Source organism: Ciona robusta, chromosome 8 (genome assembly GCF_009617815.1).
Source record: "Ciona robusta chromosome 8, ASM961781v2".
NCBI lineage: Eukaryota > Metazoa > Chordata > Ascidiacea > Phlebobranchia > Cionidae > Ciona > Ciona robusta.
The window spans coordinates 1653850-1671186 of NC_143242.1; the positions used below are offsets into that span (position 1 = coordinate 1653850).

Genomic DNA, 17337 nt, shown 5'->3' on the forward strand with positions numbered 1-17337 from the left:
GTTTTCTTACAATGTAATCTTTTTAAATACTGTTATTTCTTTTTATTTGATGAAGTGAACCATGTTCTAATTAAAAAATGGAAATAACCCTTAAAATTATACTAAATGAAAGTTCGCACGATAAGCTATTGTACATTTTTTCCATAAATGTTTGTCATGTTTCATGTGTATCTTTATCTGTAAAAACAAATCTTGGTAAAACTGGCCAATGGCCACTTGATATAGCACTACTTTTCTTTACAACATAAGATACCTTATCAGTGTTATAGCTTTAAAAAAAACATCAGAAAAGACAGAATAACTAGTTTAAGTGAAGTAAAGCATTTTGCACATTGAAAAAACATAATTCATACGACAAGCAAGACGTAATTTGGGAAGAACATATATAAATATATATTAATATTAAACTAACAAGAAAGCCCAAAAAAGAAAAAAATCTGTTGTAAAATAAACATTCATTTAGCATGTGAAGGACTTCAGCTTAGTTTTTTTATTATTCTTGTAAAAAAATCCTCCCTCATTGAATAGAACAACACCAGGAGTTTGCTTTCTTGGCCTATTTAAAATTAAAAACAAAATTAAGTGGTATTTACTTAGAACAATGGTGCAAGTATTCACATAATCTTTGAAGATAAATGAAATGTTAAAAGATTTATATACTGCAGAAACAACTGACCTGTTTATAAAACATTTTTGATTGGGAGCTTAACTGGTCAGATTTTGCCACCAAGTCATCTAGTTTTTCCCCTCGTTGTAACAATGACTCCATTGTCCCATGCTAAACAGTTGAATATAAATTAGTACTAACTAACCGCTATCCCAAATATATATTTTAAAAGAATAAAATGAAGATCTTCAAACTCCTATAAACGTTCCAACTGCAAGGCCACCTTAACACCGCTGGTAATACACAACATAAAATAGAAAATGTAAATTATAAAAAATGTACTCAGTACAAAAAGACATTTTTTCTTTGTCGACATGGGGCTTTCAATTGGTCTTAATGAAAGTTTTACAAAACACAAGCAATGACGGCTATTGGGAAAAACAGGCAGTTTCCTATAAAAACTATTCAAATGCTGCATTTCCGTCTTACCAATACAATTTTAGTTTCATCTAGTTCAGCTTGTACTCTGCTCATAGAGTCAGCTTCTTTAGGATTCTGATATTTGCACAACATTTCTCTCACACCCTCAAACTGAATATTCCTGTAATAAAGTTAATGGTTAGACTAGACAGGTGCTATGTATACATGTATTAAGTACATTACATAGGGGCAGGATTATTTAATTCTGATGGTGGAAATTTCTTGGCAAAGTCTTCGCATACCTGTAGAAAATAAAAAATGTCAAGTGCATGCAGCTACAGCTTTGTTTTGTTATAAAATATTAAGAGTAATGATAAATGTCACTTATTTATCCTTATGTGGTAGGAGAACTTCTTAAAGGGGCATATCAACGAAAAATCAAAATTTGTGTATTGATAGATATTCCCAAATGTGATCTAAAGCTACCATCAAAGTTTAAATATATGAAACAGCTTTTGAAAAAAATGAGTTTTAAAACCAAAAATTCAACTGTTGGAGTAAAAAAATTGCAGTGGCGCAATGTATTGGATTTTCCATTATTAATTTCACTCCATTTTGATCGTTTATAGTTTCTAAAATACAGAAGAAAAATCAAATTCTATTTCTGATTTGGTGTAATGAATGCTGCTTCTTTAAGAATATATAAAATGTAAATCACAAACTTTTATTATGATTTTCACGCGATTTTTTTAAAAGCTGTATTATTTTAGAAAACTTTAATGGTACTTTTCGTCACATTTTTTTGATGGTACCTTTAGCTAGATCACACATCTCTATTCATATATAAACAAATCTTTACTTTTCACTGGTATGCCCCTTTAAGTTAGAATACAGGCAGCGGCGCAGCCAATTTTGTGATTAAACCCCCTTATTTTTTTTAGCTGCTCCACTGAATACAGGTGTTTAGTTTTTTTGTGAGCCCACTTACAAGTTACTGCATATGTAAAGTTGTGTGTGTATTTACTATTTTATGTATAATTTAGAAAATCCATTAGTGACAACTGGCTTAAAAAAATGAGAAGCTCTTTCCAAGCAATGACGCACACACAGCCATAATGTTGACAGCTTCAAACCCAGTATCTTTTGAGAATTAAAAATGTATAGGTGGCTGCTTTGAACTTAATACTAATAAGCACTCGAATGCTATGTAGCTTTTACTCAATTATTACTGTAACTTGTAAATCTATCTCTGATAAAATAAATAGAAATAAATAATTTTTATATTAAGGCATTATACAAACTTTTGTTAACACAGTGAATGCCACTCTACGTGGATAGTCTTCATCTGATATTAATACAGCCGCAAGACGATCTTCTCGAACATAAACATGACACAAATGCTCTTGCTCTTTTACAGACTGTCTCATACCAGGATGAGTTCTCTCAGTAATTATTTTCGATGTAAAAGATAGAAATTCCTGCACACTGAAAAAGAATTAAGCCTCATAAATAAGGGTAGCCAAGAGTAAAATGTTGCTGTTATACATTGGTAAGCCTATGAAAGCATTTCTGATGATATGTTGTTCTTTAATATTCTAAATTGCCAAGTAAAGATTAGTCAAATACATAATACATTAAAATTAAGAACTATTACAATAAATTCAAACTTTTTGTTTACCTTTTTCTTTGAAAGAAGGAAAATGAATCTGTATCATATTCTGCTATGAGAGGAATGACGCAGGACTCTCCTTTGTAGAAGAGTGATAATGAAAACAGTTTAACCATGATATATAGCCAGGCAATCTACAGAGAATAAAATGTCATGGGAAGTGCATAAATAGATGAAGATAATAAGTACAATATAACCAGTACAAGTTCACTACTTGGTTTGTTTGACATAAACTAGAGTTTTATGTGCTGTAAGGTAATTGACATTCATACAAAGAATAAAAATGCCAAATTCATACAAAGAAAATAGATTTGTTAGATGAAAGATGATTTTAAAAATATAAGTTCATTTTAATTAGGTGCACCAATATTTACAGCACAGGTGCTTACAAGTTACAGCTGCCTGCTAATATGAAAGTTGTACAAAAAATACACAGCCACCACAAAAACAACGGAGTATAAAAAATTAGAATGTAATTAATAAAAATTAAGTCCAAGGGAAAACATGAAATATGGGAGAAAAAACATGACAATAATGTTAAAGCAAAACTACAGATTTGTTAATTAGGCCTATTTTGAATGGGCTTTAAAAATAAGTGTTTAGAAATTATCAAACTGGCAAGTCACAATTATATAAATTGAAGTGGGCTAATAATGTTTGTACCTAAACCACCTATACACAGATTACATAATATATTGACTCCTAATATACTGGCACTGAGATAGCATAAATATAACAACAAAAAGGTAACTGCATAATGTTCGTAAAACATGATTATAGTATCCTTTAACCAGGTTTATTTACTTAAGTACAGAGTTGTACAGCACAAGAGATTCTCCAAACTTGTTAATGCATTGATCAACAAGTTGTAACAGCTGATCCACATTTTGATCCAGTATACCTTTCACTTTGTGATAAACATCCCCTCCTGGGGGAGTAATTTCACCTGCCAGGTCACAATTATGAGATCCACTAAACTGCAGCGTTTCTATTACATGAGCAGGAAATTGGCAATTGTAAAGAAAAGATAAATATTCATTGTTGTTATGAGAGAATGCTTCATCAGTTTTTACATGCACCAAGTGGCCCTTTATGCTCTGATGTCCTTTAGTTGGGACCGGGACAGCTGCTAAAAATCCTAGCAACAAATACTCCAAGTCATCCCATTGTTTTCTGCTGAATGGAGTTACGGCACTGGTAATGCTGGTAAGACGAGGTACAGAGATGTAATGCTCCACAGTGATACGGGATTCAATTTTCGGCACAATAACTCCAGTTAATGAGTTATCAGGTTGTTTCAAGGGTCTGAAATTATCAAACCGGTTTCCTCCAAGGTCAACTGGAAAACCGGCCTTAGCTAACTCCGTTTCATCCAGTCGTCTTTCACAAGAAACACCAGTTTTATACAAACCTAAAGTTCGGTCAAGATTATATACTGCCATCTGCACAGCATGAAATTCTTCTGGGCCAGCTTTGGCAAGAAATAGTGCTGGTCTTACTGAAGATTCATAATTAAGATTAATATTCATTTGTCCACCATTGGCCAACTTCCCTCGTGCAGGTTTAAATGTGGAAGCGTCTTCAACTCGGCTCTTTTGTATAATATCCTGGAACTGCTGTTCAGAAAAGTCTTTCCAACCCAGAGATGACATCAATGCATTTTCGTAATGACTCCTAGTTGCCACCTGCGCTTCAATGATGTCCCTTAAACAATCCTCACGAATTACATTCTTTTGCACAGTTGGAACAGGTCCTGCCAATCTAAAGTCACTTTTACCACCTGTGCCCCCTATACGGATATACACAGTGGTGCCGGCATGGTCAACAGGTTGCGAGTTATCTGATTTCAGGATTGCTATAATCCACCCTTCTTTTCTGAGATGTGGTATTGTAACAAATGCTTTGCATTTCGGATCATCCAGACATTTTTGTCTCGCCTCATCCACTGTTTTAAGTGACATAACACACCCCCACTCGGCTTTACTTCTTGGACAGTAATAATCATAACGACCTGGAAAATCAGCATCATCAATCTTATGAAAATCATCAGGTGCATTTCCATTCTGTTGTGGTTGTTCAGGCTGTAGTACACGCATTTGCTTTTCAATCATATTGGCCTGGTTAAACTGGCCAGGAACTTCGTTGATGGAAACTTGTGACTCATGGTTTTCCCAAGAATCAACCTGTGACCCATCAGGCAGTTTCTTCATGCTAAGAATCGCTGGATTATCGTTATATTTCTCATTCTTAATTGAATTAATGAGTTTGAATGATGGTGGAGAATGAGGAAGTATCACTTGCATAGCGGATGCTACTTCCTTGGCCGTGAGTTTTAAGGAGTTAACACCCGCCAATATGGTGTTAAATATCATATCTGAATGCTCAGCTGGTACATTGTGTCTAAGTAATTGGGACAAAAACGACTTATTTACTTCATACAGATTTTTCTTGCTGTTGTAACCAACACATCGGTTGGCTTGGCAACTAATGCGACAACTAATACCATTCACTAAACAATCATTATCAGATTGGCAAAATGGTTCATTCCGTGTTAGGCTTTGGTCAAAATTTGTCAGCTTAATAATTCCTTGCTGGGTGACAACAAAGTTACTTGGACTCCAACTTTCCAGCCTTATGCTTCCAACAGGAACATTGGAAAAGTGGTGGACTAAGTTCATCAGGTCATAACATATCTTTAATCTGTCCATCCAAGATGACAATTTTAATTGTTCCATTTTGACGGGAGTCCCAAACTCTTTCATCAATACCACACCAGCTGAAGATAAAACAGGACGTTTACTTTTTTCTGTACGCTCCACACATAGGCCAATCAAGTTTGCAATATTTCGATGTGAAATTTGCATCAAAACAACAGCTTCTTGAAGAATCTTTTTGTTCTTTAATAAAAAACATCGGTCTAGGTCATTTTTACTATTATCAGCATCAGAAGAACCGCATTTAGCTGTTATCAGCTCATCTACGTCTGCTTTAGCAATTTGGACTATCACCAAATCTTTTATCTCCGCTATGTATGCGAAGTTATGCTTTGTCTCATAGAGAACATCTTTCACCTGAGGATGCTGAAGAGCATTACAACCCCACAAGCTTGTGTAGAAGTTATGAACTTGGATGGCCGCCATTAATTCGTTTAACACAAATGTAAAATTGCCAGATAAATCATCTTGTTTGTTAAACCCAACAACCTCCTCTTGTTTTCTTGACTTGGGCGTTGTATCCACAGAAACCAAGTCAGATATTTTTTTGATGACAAAATCTGATTGAATAAAACTGTCCTGTGTACTAGAGGTTTGTTTTTCAGAGAGGAGCCCGCTATCAAGAAACAGATCCCACTCCCGTTTCGCTGACAGTACATGAAGCTCATTCGGTCGAAATTGACTATTTAAATAATTACAAAACATTACAATTAGCAAAGCAACAGTTATGGTTGTCAGACCACCCCTAACTGTTCCAACAAATGAAGCCATCCTAATGTGTTGTACACCTGGTAATATTGTTAGTGCTAAAATATATAAAAAATTAGCTTAAATACAATTAATTATAGAAGATGTTAATATATACACCGTACCATAGAATATATAGAACAGAACCATCTTACTGGTATAGTAGTATATACCCGAGCTTTAGTCGGGAAAATAATATCATCGTCGTGTGTTTTGTTAATTGGTTTCGGTCTGATTTACGTCATCGCCATGCGTGTTTTGTTAATTGTTTCGGTCTGATTTTATATTCACCACAATCTTATTTTAACTAAAACTGCTTTACGAACTATAATAATTGTACAGATACTTCTAATACTAAATACTTAGTATCAACATTTCTACGCGTCTTTGTTGTTTCTGTTTTCCAACACATATATGTGATCACGGTATGACGTCATCACGTGCGTACATAATATTTAAAAGGAGAGCTGAGCCTTAGTTAATGGGCACGTATCGTTATAAGGAAAGTCAAAATGACTAGCGGATTTACTATCTTAAACTTTCAAAGTCTCAACAGTATAAGAGCTGTTTTAAATCTACGCGAGGTTTTATATTCCACTTACGTTGGGACCGAATTAAAGATAGTATGACCGTTGCACAGCTGGTTAAAGCGCCTACCTTTAACCCAGAGGGTATATGGGCTCATTGATGCTAACATTGCGGGCGTATGTGTCTATGGGCAAGATACCTAACGGCAATTGCTTCAACCCAATGGTCACTGATAGGTTGTCTTAGTAGAAAAATGACAACCGTTATAACATGGATGTTTCATACACCCTGGTGTCAGCTTACATGTAACCATGAATAATACTTGGTGGGTCTTATTTTCTAAGCAGTTTACGTGTATTCATAAGTCGTGCGTTAAGTGGGTCATGGTCTGGGTTAGAGGCAGGTGCACTAACCACATTGCCACGGCTTTGGATACAGGAAAAAACTGCTTACCCAAGTAAGCTATCATTCTTATACCGTACCCAATAAGTTGTATCATTGCTAAACATTATTTCTTTTTTTTTGTCAATAGGCGTGTTTTAACAACTGTTGTTTTATCATTACTACCTGTCTTTTCGCTTTTGACAACTCTCTTGTTTTTTCCTTAACGTGACCAAAGGGACGAAATAAATTTCATTCATTCATTTATTCATTCATTCATTCATTCATTCATTCAAAGCCTGTATATCCCAGAGTCGTAAAAACACCGAGTAGTCCAACTGCCGTCTTTGTGTGTTCAAAATAGAGCAAAAGCGGTGACTTTCGCAATGAATTTAAACGAACTTGTTGAGTTTTATTTGCGATTTCTTTTTGTGGAAAGGCGTAAAACAGCTTCTATTTACATTACCAAACATTTTTTTGAAAAAACGTATAAATTTACCCCCATTAAATGACTAAAATGTCACAAATCAACCGCTTCTAATTCCATTTTTTGACTTTTTTTGATACAGAAAACAAATAACACTTGTTTTTTACACTTTTCAACCTTTAAATTTGTTTTTAGACTCAAGTTTTTCTCTAATTTACCGAAAAACATGCATTTTCCCTATACCTACTGTGTTATTTTGAACCCAAATTGCCGTTCAATTTGTCTTTTACGTAACAATGGGTTGGACTACTCGGTATTTCTATGGCTCTGGTATATCCATATGGCGCAAAAGTAATTTTGTAGTAAAGATTAAGTGTTATTATACTATAATATTATTATACGAATAATATTATACTATTTGTTTTATTCTATCATCAAATAGGTACCCGCAGAAATAAATTTTAAAAAAGTCCTGTTTTCCTGCCTTAAGTCCGGCGTCGTAACGCAGTTGGTTAGTCCGCCTGCCTCTAACCCAGAAGTAACATGGGTTCAACGTACAAGGCTCTGCGCTGCTACCATTGTTGGAGTATGTTTTCCTGGGCAGGACACTTAACAGCAGTAGTCACTAATGGGTTGTCCAAATAATCGGCCACACATCAAAAAAATAAAAAAAATATCACCCACAAAGTAACATAGGCCTGCGTGGTAACTCGTAAGCTGGCACGAGGTGTAGGAAACAGCTAGGACACTCGTGTTTAACGATTGTCGTTTTCCGGCACACGCAGGTATAAGGTAATGCGTATCATTCATTTATTTACTAACTCTACACATTTAAAGTAATCGTTACAATTTGGTGATATATAACATATTTCCATAAAGGTTTGTCGCTCCAAATGTTCTATGTTATGACGTATCATATTTGGTTTATGTTAACTTAATCGTATTTTCTAACTTGTGCTGATTTACCACAGAACATTATGATCATTATCTACAGTACGTTGTTGGGTAACGGAGATGCTTTAATTATATTTTAAGACTGTATATGTTACCTCTAAATATTTAAATTCGCGTAAACAGCTTTATAAATGTCAAGGTGCAAAACCGAAAAAATCGTCACTAGTGTAACAGTGAGCCAACAACTTCATAATTTTGAGTCGACAACAATAATTAAAACCCTTTATTCGTATTATATAGCTTGGTCTAATTAACGGTTTATTTTTCCACGTCTTAAGAATGCGACCTCTAACATGCTCGACTGATAATATACTATGCCGTATGTGTGGAGTGCATACAATTCGTGTGATATATTTAATAATCAAAAGTAAAATGGTGTTGACTAAAGAACATGGGTATTTAAACCCCAATGACTGAAATTCGACAATAAACTATGTAACAGTAACCACAAAAGCACAAATTATCGCAGAGAAAAGAGAGACTAGAAACAAATCGACTTTTAAACAGTGACGTAATTCTCAAGCAGTCACTTTCAAGTCGAGAAAAAACCAAAGCATGACAAAATTGTCGTTTTGTGTTTCAGCTTCGTCAACCATGAACTGTTTTGACATGCCACGTTTGAAATAAATGAGTGATGCCATAAAGTCATCACTTAAGGACGAGTCACGGGTTTGCTATTATCCTTTTTTTAGTTCGTCCCCCGGCCCAGTTGGTAGGCAATCTGCACTCGTGCACGAGTTACTGCTCTCAGGGAACTCAGGTGTTTTGCATGAACCAGATGATAATTTTCTATCGCTGCATGTAAAAATTAACTATTACCGAAAGCGATACAAACTTTCAGTTTATAAGATAAAAAAAATTAAAGTAAGATATAACACACCTTTGTCTTGCTTTCCTCTCCATTGTAATTCTTCTGTAATCCGTTTTGAAAAATATGACAAACACGAGACCAACAAGAATAGCGTATCCCATCAATACGTAACAAGGCACTGTCATGTCTCGAACGGTGGGCCGTATCCACTTTTCTGAAGAGCTTTCGGAATGACACCTTTTTTTACCAGAGTATTGTTTATTTGTGATGAAATGTTGTGTATGTTATAAGATACTTGAGATATTATTTGAATTTTGTATAGTTCTGTGGGTTAAGATGGGACATCTTTTGAACATAATATTCAAATTTCTTAATCGTATTTTAAACAATTAACAACCGTTTATGATGGGAGTCGTGAGGTTCCGGTATATAATTCTTTGAATTTAGTTTACAACCAAATGAGACGAGAAAACAAGATGAAAAGCTGTTTATCTTCCCCCACCCTACTATAGTACACTTAGGATTTTAAAAATATGTATGCTCATAAACTGCAAAATTTACACACCGTGTGGCATTTTTGTATATCTCCGGAACAGGTTTTGCAACGTTTTGTAGAACCAATATCAAAAGCATTCCTTGGAGCTGCCCACTTAGAAACACCAGGCCAGTACTGGTGGATGGTTCTGCTGGATAAGTCGTTTCGACAACCAATTCATTGCCAAGGGGAAAGAGTGGCATGCCGAAGAAACCGATTAAACCACAGGCTACAGCCACCAGCGCGTTCTGCATCGCTCGATTCTAAAAATAAATAATGAAAAGGCAAGCATATAATTGCTCGTTGTTAAATGAATTACTATGCAATGGTGTTAACATTAGTACAACAATGTTTTACAAATAATTCTACGGGTACCTGCACAATCGCGAACATAGAAACCGCTCCAAGACAAAATAGATAGGTGATTTTTGCCACAAGCACGAATCGTTTGGTCCGGTCAGCGATGATGCCGGCCATTAACGCACCAAGCACCCCAGCAACTACAAGGCAAGTCCCGCACACAACACCTGCGAAAAAATCCGAGTAGCCCCATGGGCAGAGTATTTGCTCAAGGAAAACCGTGATTGCAGTGTATATCCCGACTCCACCGCCTACGCTGACAAACAGGATCCAGTATTGTCTGCATGGATAAGCATGAATCAGACTGTGAAATATCTTAATCTTAGAGGTCGTGACAAATAGAAAATACTTGATATATATTTCTCATTTACGCTTGACTATTATATTTATCTTCGCAAGCAATAATCTCCAAATTTGAACAAGAAACATATCATTACTAAAAATAAACCTATAGCGAGAACTTGAAACAAAAAAAAATCAAAACGGCGAGGTTCAACCCAACTAATCTAACACTTCCCCATATCATATTTAATAAAATATCCTTTAGGTCCCTTTATAAGAATTAACGTGTCTTTATACGTACATATTTATATAGGCCTATATAGGTCACTCAATTGGGCAAAAAATAACGCACTTTTCCCAAATTGACACGTTTAAAAGCTATTATATATACGAAAAAACAATTTCAAAGCATTATTATTCTCTTCAACCGCAAGATCATAGAATGGCATTAAAATGACCCATAATCAAGTACCTTCGTTAAGCTTTCGTTTTCAATGACTAGACCTTATTAAATGGCCATTTTTTCAGGAGATTTATTTTGACTTGATTTCTACTTGCAACTATCTTAACTTAGCTGCCTGCACGCGATGCGCCTAAGGCTGCTCAGCAATAAAGCAAACTATCGCAACCTTCACCCGAGATAAAATCGCCCCTCGAATACGTTAATCCTTAAATTATACGGACACTTACGGATTCTTCGCCAAAGTTTTCAGTCCGACACAGAAGGGCTCTGATCTTGTTACGGCGCTTTCAGACGGCGGCAACGGAGGAGCATTGCTTCGTATAACAAAGGTTGCAAATAGGGCACCAAATACTGTTCAAAATAACATAGCAAGTGTTTTTAAATATAAAACGGAAAATCTGTTTTTAACTGCAGGTATTGTTCGCCTCTCGGGCGGGAGGATTATAAATATAATGCAGATGTCCCGTTGCTACCATTAAAGCACGCGCTGCTACTGGCTGGTGGCCAAATGTTCAATTACATTTGTTTTCTGAGGACATAGGTTTGAAAATCTATTAGTCGCAATCAAAGATTGGCCAATAACCCAGTATTTCCCCCGGAGTTCTGTTGCATACATGTTGAAAGTTATACGCGTATACATCCAACAAAACACTGTTTTTTAAAGACCAGGAACAGCAGTCAACATGGACACGCTGATTACCTGCAGGGCACGCGAATACAATCTGCATGAGCAGAATATTATTCGGTTCTTTAACAATGATGGGGGATAGCAAGTTAGCTGCGAGTATTCCAAGTGGGTTGCTGGTTGTAGCAATAGTGTTGGCCATTGCTCGCTGGTTATCAGGAAACCATACAGCGGATACCTTGGTCGGTGCAAACATGAAGAACGGCTGAGCAATGGCTGACAACACATGGCCTGCATAATGAAGTTTTTATTTTCAAGCTCCCGTAGGTTAAACATATACATATACATATAAAATGATAGTATAAAAATCAACAAACGTACCAGTGAACACGAGACCGAGTCTCGCCATGCTTTCTAATCCTTCCAACGCACTGCAAGTTCGGAGGATACATCCAACAAGATTAACCCACGCTGCTGCAACAAGCGAGGTGCGAAGTCCTAGTTTTTCCATCACCCAAGTCGCAACCAATCCAAAGGGAATCCCGACGACCATATAGACGATCGCGAACCAATTAATTGTGCCAACCTTATGTCATATACAAAGTAATTTTTTGCCACACTTAGGTATATATGCAAACGTGACCGACTAGAACACAGCTATGGTTTAATAAAGTGTTAGTTAAATAAGTACGCCATAATACAGTTACAGTAACAAAGGCAATATGCATGGATTAAATAGTGGGGGAAGGTGGGACATTTTTTTATTCTATTTTCTCGTCCCATTTGTTGGTAAACATAAATATATCACGTGTAATGTTTAAGGCTACACTTTAATTAATCCGATACTGGCGGACATTGGTTTACCATTGAATATGTAATGCGTGTTAAGTGAACGTAAGTTTACGCAGTTAGGTGGTATTGGGTGTAATAACACTCGGAAAATAATCCAATCTTTAAGGTCGATCATGGTCACGATATTTGATACCTTTGACCGGGTTAGATTTGAAATTTGATCGGGGTTCGGAAGAAGGGTGAAATCGGTGCAGGGAAATACGTCATTAGACAATTTAATAATTATCATTGAGTTGGTGCACAGAGGGCGGAAAATGTTTTTTTTTCAAAATACAATTTTGTTTCGTTGGTATGCTCCTTTACGCACGTTTCGATGTATAGCGAGGCAGATTTTCGGTAATTTAAAGACATATTTTAATAGTAAAAACGACTTCGTTATTCTAAGATGATTAATATCTTTATATAAGTTTCCCGCAACTGATTGGTTGACCAAAATAACACGTTTTCAAACCTGAAAAGAGCCACTGGACAAAAGCAGAGTAGAATATGTGATACAAACAAACTTCATACGGTATTAACTCCAACCAGGCGTGCTGTTTGTGGTCTGTATTTGTAAACATCCACAGACGTTTGTTTGTTGTCGCTGTCGTAACGAAACTCAATGCTTTGGTCAAAGAGGGTTTGCGACAGTGCTTTATTATACGCGTCACGCATGACATGGTACAACATTGTGCGTAAATCACAATTTATATTTGACAGTACCAAATTTGAACCAGGTTGTATTGCTTATATCGGATGTCTGAATAGTTTACTAGAATCGTGTTCAAAACACTGCATCTTCCACCATTTTACGCATCAGCAGTTCTTGTATTCATGCTCTGATAAGTTATATGTCCCAACGATTTGCACAAACACCTTATATTATGAGTCGGTGGATTTACAAACAAACTCGCTCTCATATTCAGTTCGCATCGTCGCGTGCTGTGAGTATCTAGTATACTACATCGGGTGGTTTGTTTCATTATGCGTGTTTTAATAATAAACATAGAACATAACGGGCTGCATTATTACTTACCTCTGTTTCATAGAACGAAGCTGCTGTGTAAGCGACCGGTCCGAAGGCAAGTCTTGACATGGAGTTTGTGAAGACCAGAACAGAGAGAGCCACCAACACCAACCAACGTCGTGTGTAAGTTCGAATTCTACTCTTAGAACTTTGGCATTCTTCATCTGGGGCAGTTTCTTTTATTTGGTCAGCGGCCATGTTAAACAATGCAAGAAATGTGCGACGAAACTCTGTGATACATGTATGGGTGAATTATATATAGGCATTTAAATAAATCTTTACTAAAAGTAGCAAATACGTAATACCACCGCATCGTGTATAGTAATAACAATACAATGGTGACAACAAATTATACTACAGTTACTATCCAAGGTATATTCCCCTCGTGTAAGTCACCTTATAACTCATGCGTGCGACGATAACCCGAGACCTACTCTTTCTCTGGTTGATACTGTCTCATCTACACCTCACCGCTCACTTTTGACTCACACCGAACACTTATGAAGTAAAATGCGTTTTTCTGCAAAATCTTGAAATTTCCGTGGGTATCGTAGCGAAAACGCGTCGCACTATATATAGTTATATATAAGTAGATGCTGCATTCTGATACTTTTTGTATGCTCATATAAAATGCACGAAGTATTATCGTACGGTGTAAACATATATACAAAGTTAATCAACGAATAACTGCAACTGTTAACCATTTACTTTAACCGCGATGATGAGTGTTTTATGTAAAGGGGAAAACCATGAATCACACACGCCGTAAAAATTGACGAGTGTTTACACTGCAATATGCTAACTTCAGTAAAAGAACATGCACTCTGTGTCGCACGAAAACTGAATTTACTCATGCTACATTGTAACTATATTGCTCACAAACTATAAACTACAATAACCACTTCGGGTTATCGGTCGGTCATTCTTAAACCCAGTTGCCCTGAAAGTAAACAAAACGCTTGCTGATCACTTAATGTAGGAAGTCTGTACAGCTCGTGCTCGGCGAACATTTGGGAAACGTAACCCGACACCCAGACTGCCTTGGGTAAAGCGCGAGTGTTTTGAGAAACCATTGATGCATAAGTAGAACACGGCCCCTTTCTCATAACTCGTATGAGTTATCCGTATAACAAATAAAAGGATCATAGGGTTCGTGGCGTTGTCTCTAATACGATAATAATACCTAATTGCAAAACAAAATGTACACTTTAGGTCAATCATTTGTTTATTTTTCTACGCTACAATATTATCTCATGCAACAGATAAACAACGAAGCTGTTTCGTCAGCAGTATTCGCTCAGTAAATCCGACTTTGATCCCATTGACTTAAAACGTGCGTGTTGTTATCAAACTGCACCGAACAAAACGTGACTTTAAAGTAATTGAAACCTGCTTTGCTTTCATTAACCGCCGAGTACACCACCGCAAATAAACGAACCACTAACCTTAATTCGAGGATTATGGATTGCCAACTTTTATCGTTGGTGTTTTACATTCTGCCTCAACGACCCGTAAAATTTAATTTCCTTCTGCAAGCACCATGTTCTTTATGTTTACATATAGTCAGTTTAACTGCTATAAGACAGTTCAGCTGACGAGGCAAGTTTTATAACAAATTCTCCCCATTTTTTATGAATAGAAAATCATCTATACAGAGACAACTTCATATTAATATAAAAAGACAATTTCCTATTAATATTCCAGTATTTTAAACGCCTTTTATGGGTTTGGGTAAGATGATCTATGTTTGTATTCTTTTTTTATCGTCCAGTTTGTTAGTACAGTTGTCCAAATCGCTTAACCCGTAGTAATCCAATTTCTAAAATAAAGGTTTCCGAGATTACAATATGAACTAAAAATCAAATTACCTAATGATCAACTGTGTATAAGTACTGTGAGAAGCTATACAGCAAGTGAAATTCACAAAGAATTCTGAGACAATTTCAATTGTCGAGGCGTTTATACTTTTATGTGTTTATAATGTTACATGGACGCTTCACTATAAACATTACAAAAGTAAATACTATTAATGTTACATGGACGACCATTTTGCGAGGTCTCTAGCTGAAGTGGAACTTTTAATAGCAATCTGAACTTTGCAGCGATAAATATAAAAACGTACACCAAGTAATATACAATTAATCAGATTCGGCGATTTCTCCTGTTGTATACCAAACACTTTAATATCATCAGTGATTATTAACAGTTTTCTGAATTTTGCCACAATCCACCCGTTAATATTTTCCTAAAACTTTCAATCATTTTACAATTCGTAAACATGTGAACATAAAAGAGCCTGTTTCCGTATTGCAGATAACGGTCCCTTTAATTAGTGCTTGTCCGCTATCTCGATCATCCCAAAATTAAACAAACAAGCATTAGTTAATACCGCGCGAAGGTTTAGTTTGATTTGAAAGGATCGTAATTTAGTTTCAACTGTTGAATAATAATTACTCTGGCAAATGTTCGACCATTCGAAACTTCTTGTTAAATTTAGTTGGCCTTTCCATTTTTTCTGATAGTAGAGACAACCTTCCACCACGACAGCCACAACAGAATAAATGATTTGTTCCGAATGTTGAATTTAAGCCGCAAAGCCACTGCGCATGCATCGCTCCGCGGCGGTGGTTATTGCCCAACTAGATGGTCACTAATGGGTTCTAAATTTTGTCTAAATTGTCAACTATACAGAAAAAGACAAACCAACAAAGTGTCAAACGCATAGAACTCGTAAGCGGCACGAGAAGTTTGAAACCCGTGTTATATAGACTGTTCTTGCACCGTCACGCCTCACGCGAGGTAAAATATAGTAGAGTGGGGCAGATGGGACACTTAAGCACATATTGCCCAATATTTCCAAATTCAAATTACAAGACGGGATTCGGGTGATACCACGAATTAATACTATCCCCCCCTTATAAATTGGCAATAATTTAAAAATAAAGTATAGGATGGGGAAGATGGGACACTTTGTCAGACGAGACTTTTTATAATTTTCTTTTTACGGACCCCCATTTATTGATAATCAGAAATATAAGGTTACAGAATTATTCGACAGTACGACTTTATAAAACGCACGTTAAAGCTGATTACTGTTTTTAAATACTAAAAAATATATGTAAAATAGAAACAGTATACTTTGAACAGGTAAAAAATGCGAAATAGTAAGGTGCTATTTTTTTAATGCTCCCTAAATCATAGTAAAGCCAATGATTTTTTTTAGTTTGCGTGTGCGAACGATTAAACTAGTTTCATAGCTTCATAAAACAACCTTGATTATTCCGTACAGTTTGATTTTGTCTCATAAAACTAGTTTTAGTTTTGTAAAAAAAACACTGAGGTATAAGCATGAAGAAAATAGGCAGGGGTCAATATTACTTTCATTTGAGATAAAAACAACAAAAAAATATCGGTTTAACGTTATATATATGAAGTTTACATGGCAAAGAAACTAGCACAGCCTGTTAAACTCGGTAGGTTAACTACAAGTTGCAGAGTACTGCTAATGTAAATATATTTCAATTTAGAGTCCCATCTTCCCCCACATTGTAGTTTTGAATGTTTTCATTGTCAAACTTTTAAAGGTTTGCTTTTAATTTAGTAATTTATATCTCAGGGGTTATTTACCTATAAGATACTGATATAATAAAAAGATAATATTTTGAAAATATATTCGAAATTTGGTCATTTGCACTTGGTGATAATTTATAAGAAGTGGCTTGTGCCAAAAACAGAGTAGTAATACCCAATTTGTAGCAAAAAAAAAACTTTATCAATAGTTATTTTCAATTTTCTGTTATTACAAGTTCATATACATAAATAACATGTTAAGTTAAAAACTATAGCAGTAGAGCAAGAAAAAGATTGTTTCGACCTAATTTTCAAAGCGTACAATATTATTTCGTGTTATTTACATATATTCCTATTTATAAATACACTTAATAATCAAAATTAAC

At 35.7% G+C, this 17337-nt stretch overlaps 3 protein-coding genes and 1 long non-coding RNA gene across 6 annotated transcripts; 1 reads left to right on the plus strand and 3 right to left on the minus strand.

The window, feature by feature from the left end:
- Window positions 1-27: 27 nt before the first annotated feature.
- Window positions 28-2869, minus strand: LOC149732106 (synaptobrevin homolog YKT6-like). 2 transcript variants are annotated; one of them, XM_089882795.1, is made up of 6 exons: window positions 2706-2869; window positions 2329-2512; window positions 1271-1329; window positions 1097-1208; window positions 677-778; window positions 28-177 (listed from the first exon to the last, which is right to left on the minus strand). In XM_089882795.1, exons 1-6 carry the CDS (start codon window positions 2810-2812, stop codon window positions 97-99), a joined length of 645 nt encoding a protein of 214 aa, XP_089738921.1. In that variant the 5' UTR covers window positions 2813-2869; the 3' UTR covers window positions 28-96. The 2 variants fall into 2 exon arrangements, with proteins under 2 accessions (XP_089738921.1, XP_089738922.1); XM_089882796.1 differs by having other exon boundaries at window positions 28-556.
- LOC149732107 (uncharacterized) lies at window positions 2830-6563 on the minus strand. The gene has a single exon (XM_089882757.1). It carries the CDS (start codon window positions 6179-6181, stop codon window positions 3497-3499), a length of 2685 nt encoding a protein of 894 aa, XP_089738883.1. The 5' UTR covers window positions 6182-6563; the 3' UTR covers window positions 2830-3496.
- Window positions 6564-8773: 2210 nt separating this feature from the next.
- LOC149732108 (solute carrier family 49 member A3-like) lies at window positions 8774-13579 on the minus strand. Of its 2 annotated transcripts, XM_089882780.1 has the most exons (8): window positions 13391-13579; window positions 11905-12109; window positions 11599-11814; window positions 11126-11249; window positions 10169-10433; window positions 9824-10056; window positions 9328-9495; window positions 8774-9242 (listed from the first exon to the last, which is right to left on the minus strand). In XM_089882780.1, exons 1-8 carry the CDS (start codon window positions 13577-13579, stop codon window positions 9125-9127), a joined length of 1518 nt encoding a protein of 505 aa, XP_089738906.1. In that variant the 3' UTR covers window positions 8774-9124. The 2 variants fall into 2 exon arrangements, with proteins under 2 accessions (XP_089738906.1, XP_089738907.1); XM_089882781.1 differs by lacking the exon at window positions 11599-11814.
- On the plus strand, window positions 12105-14831 carry LOC149732109 (uncharacterized). The gene is made up of 2 exons (XR_016385539.1): window positions 12105-13298; window positions 13404-14831. It is a non-coding gene; the product is annotated as an uncharacterized LOC149732109 (long non-coding RNA).
- Window positions 14832-17337: the final 2506 nt, after the last annotated feature.

What these genes read in the sequence shown, in the direction of transcription:
- LOC149732106 (XM_089882795.1), bottom strand. Translation starts at nt 2,812, where the DNA reads ATGGTTAAACTGTTTTCATTATCACTCTTCTACAAAGGAGAGTCCTGC. An exon ending in TCCTTCTTTCAAAGAAAAAG is followed by an intron (nt 2,513 to 2,705) that starts GTAAACAAAAAG and finishes ATTCTTTTTCAG; the next exon opens with TGTGCAGGAATTTCTATCTT. An exon ending in ATGAAACTAAAATTGTATTG is followed by an intron (nt 779 to 1,096) that starts GTAAGACGGAAA and finishes TCAACTGTTTAG; the next exon opens with CATGGGACAATGGAGTCATT.
- LOC149732107 (XM_089882757.1), bottom strand. Translation starts at nt 6,181, where the DNA reads ATGGCTTCATTTGTTGGAACAGTTAGGGGTGGTCTGACAACCATAACT.
- LOC149732108 (XM_089882780.1), bottom strand. Translation starts at nt 13,579, where the DNA reads ATGGCCGCTGACCAAATAAAAGAAACTGCCCCAGATGAAGAATGCCAA. An exon ending in CTTCGTTCTATGAAACAGAG is followed by an intron (nt 12,110 to 13,390) that starts GTAAGTAATAAT and finishes ATATGACATAAG; the next exon opens with GTTGGCACAATTAATTGGTT. An exon ending in ATATACAAAAATGCCACACG is followed by an intron (nt 9,496 to 9,823) that starts GTGTGTAAATTT and finishes TGGTAAAAAAAG; the next exon opens with GTGTCATTCCGAAAGCTCTT.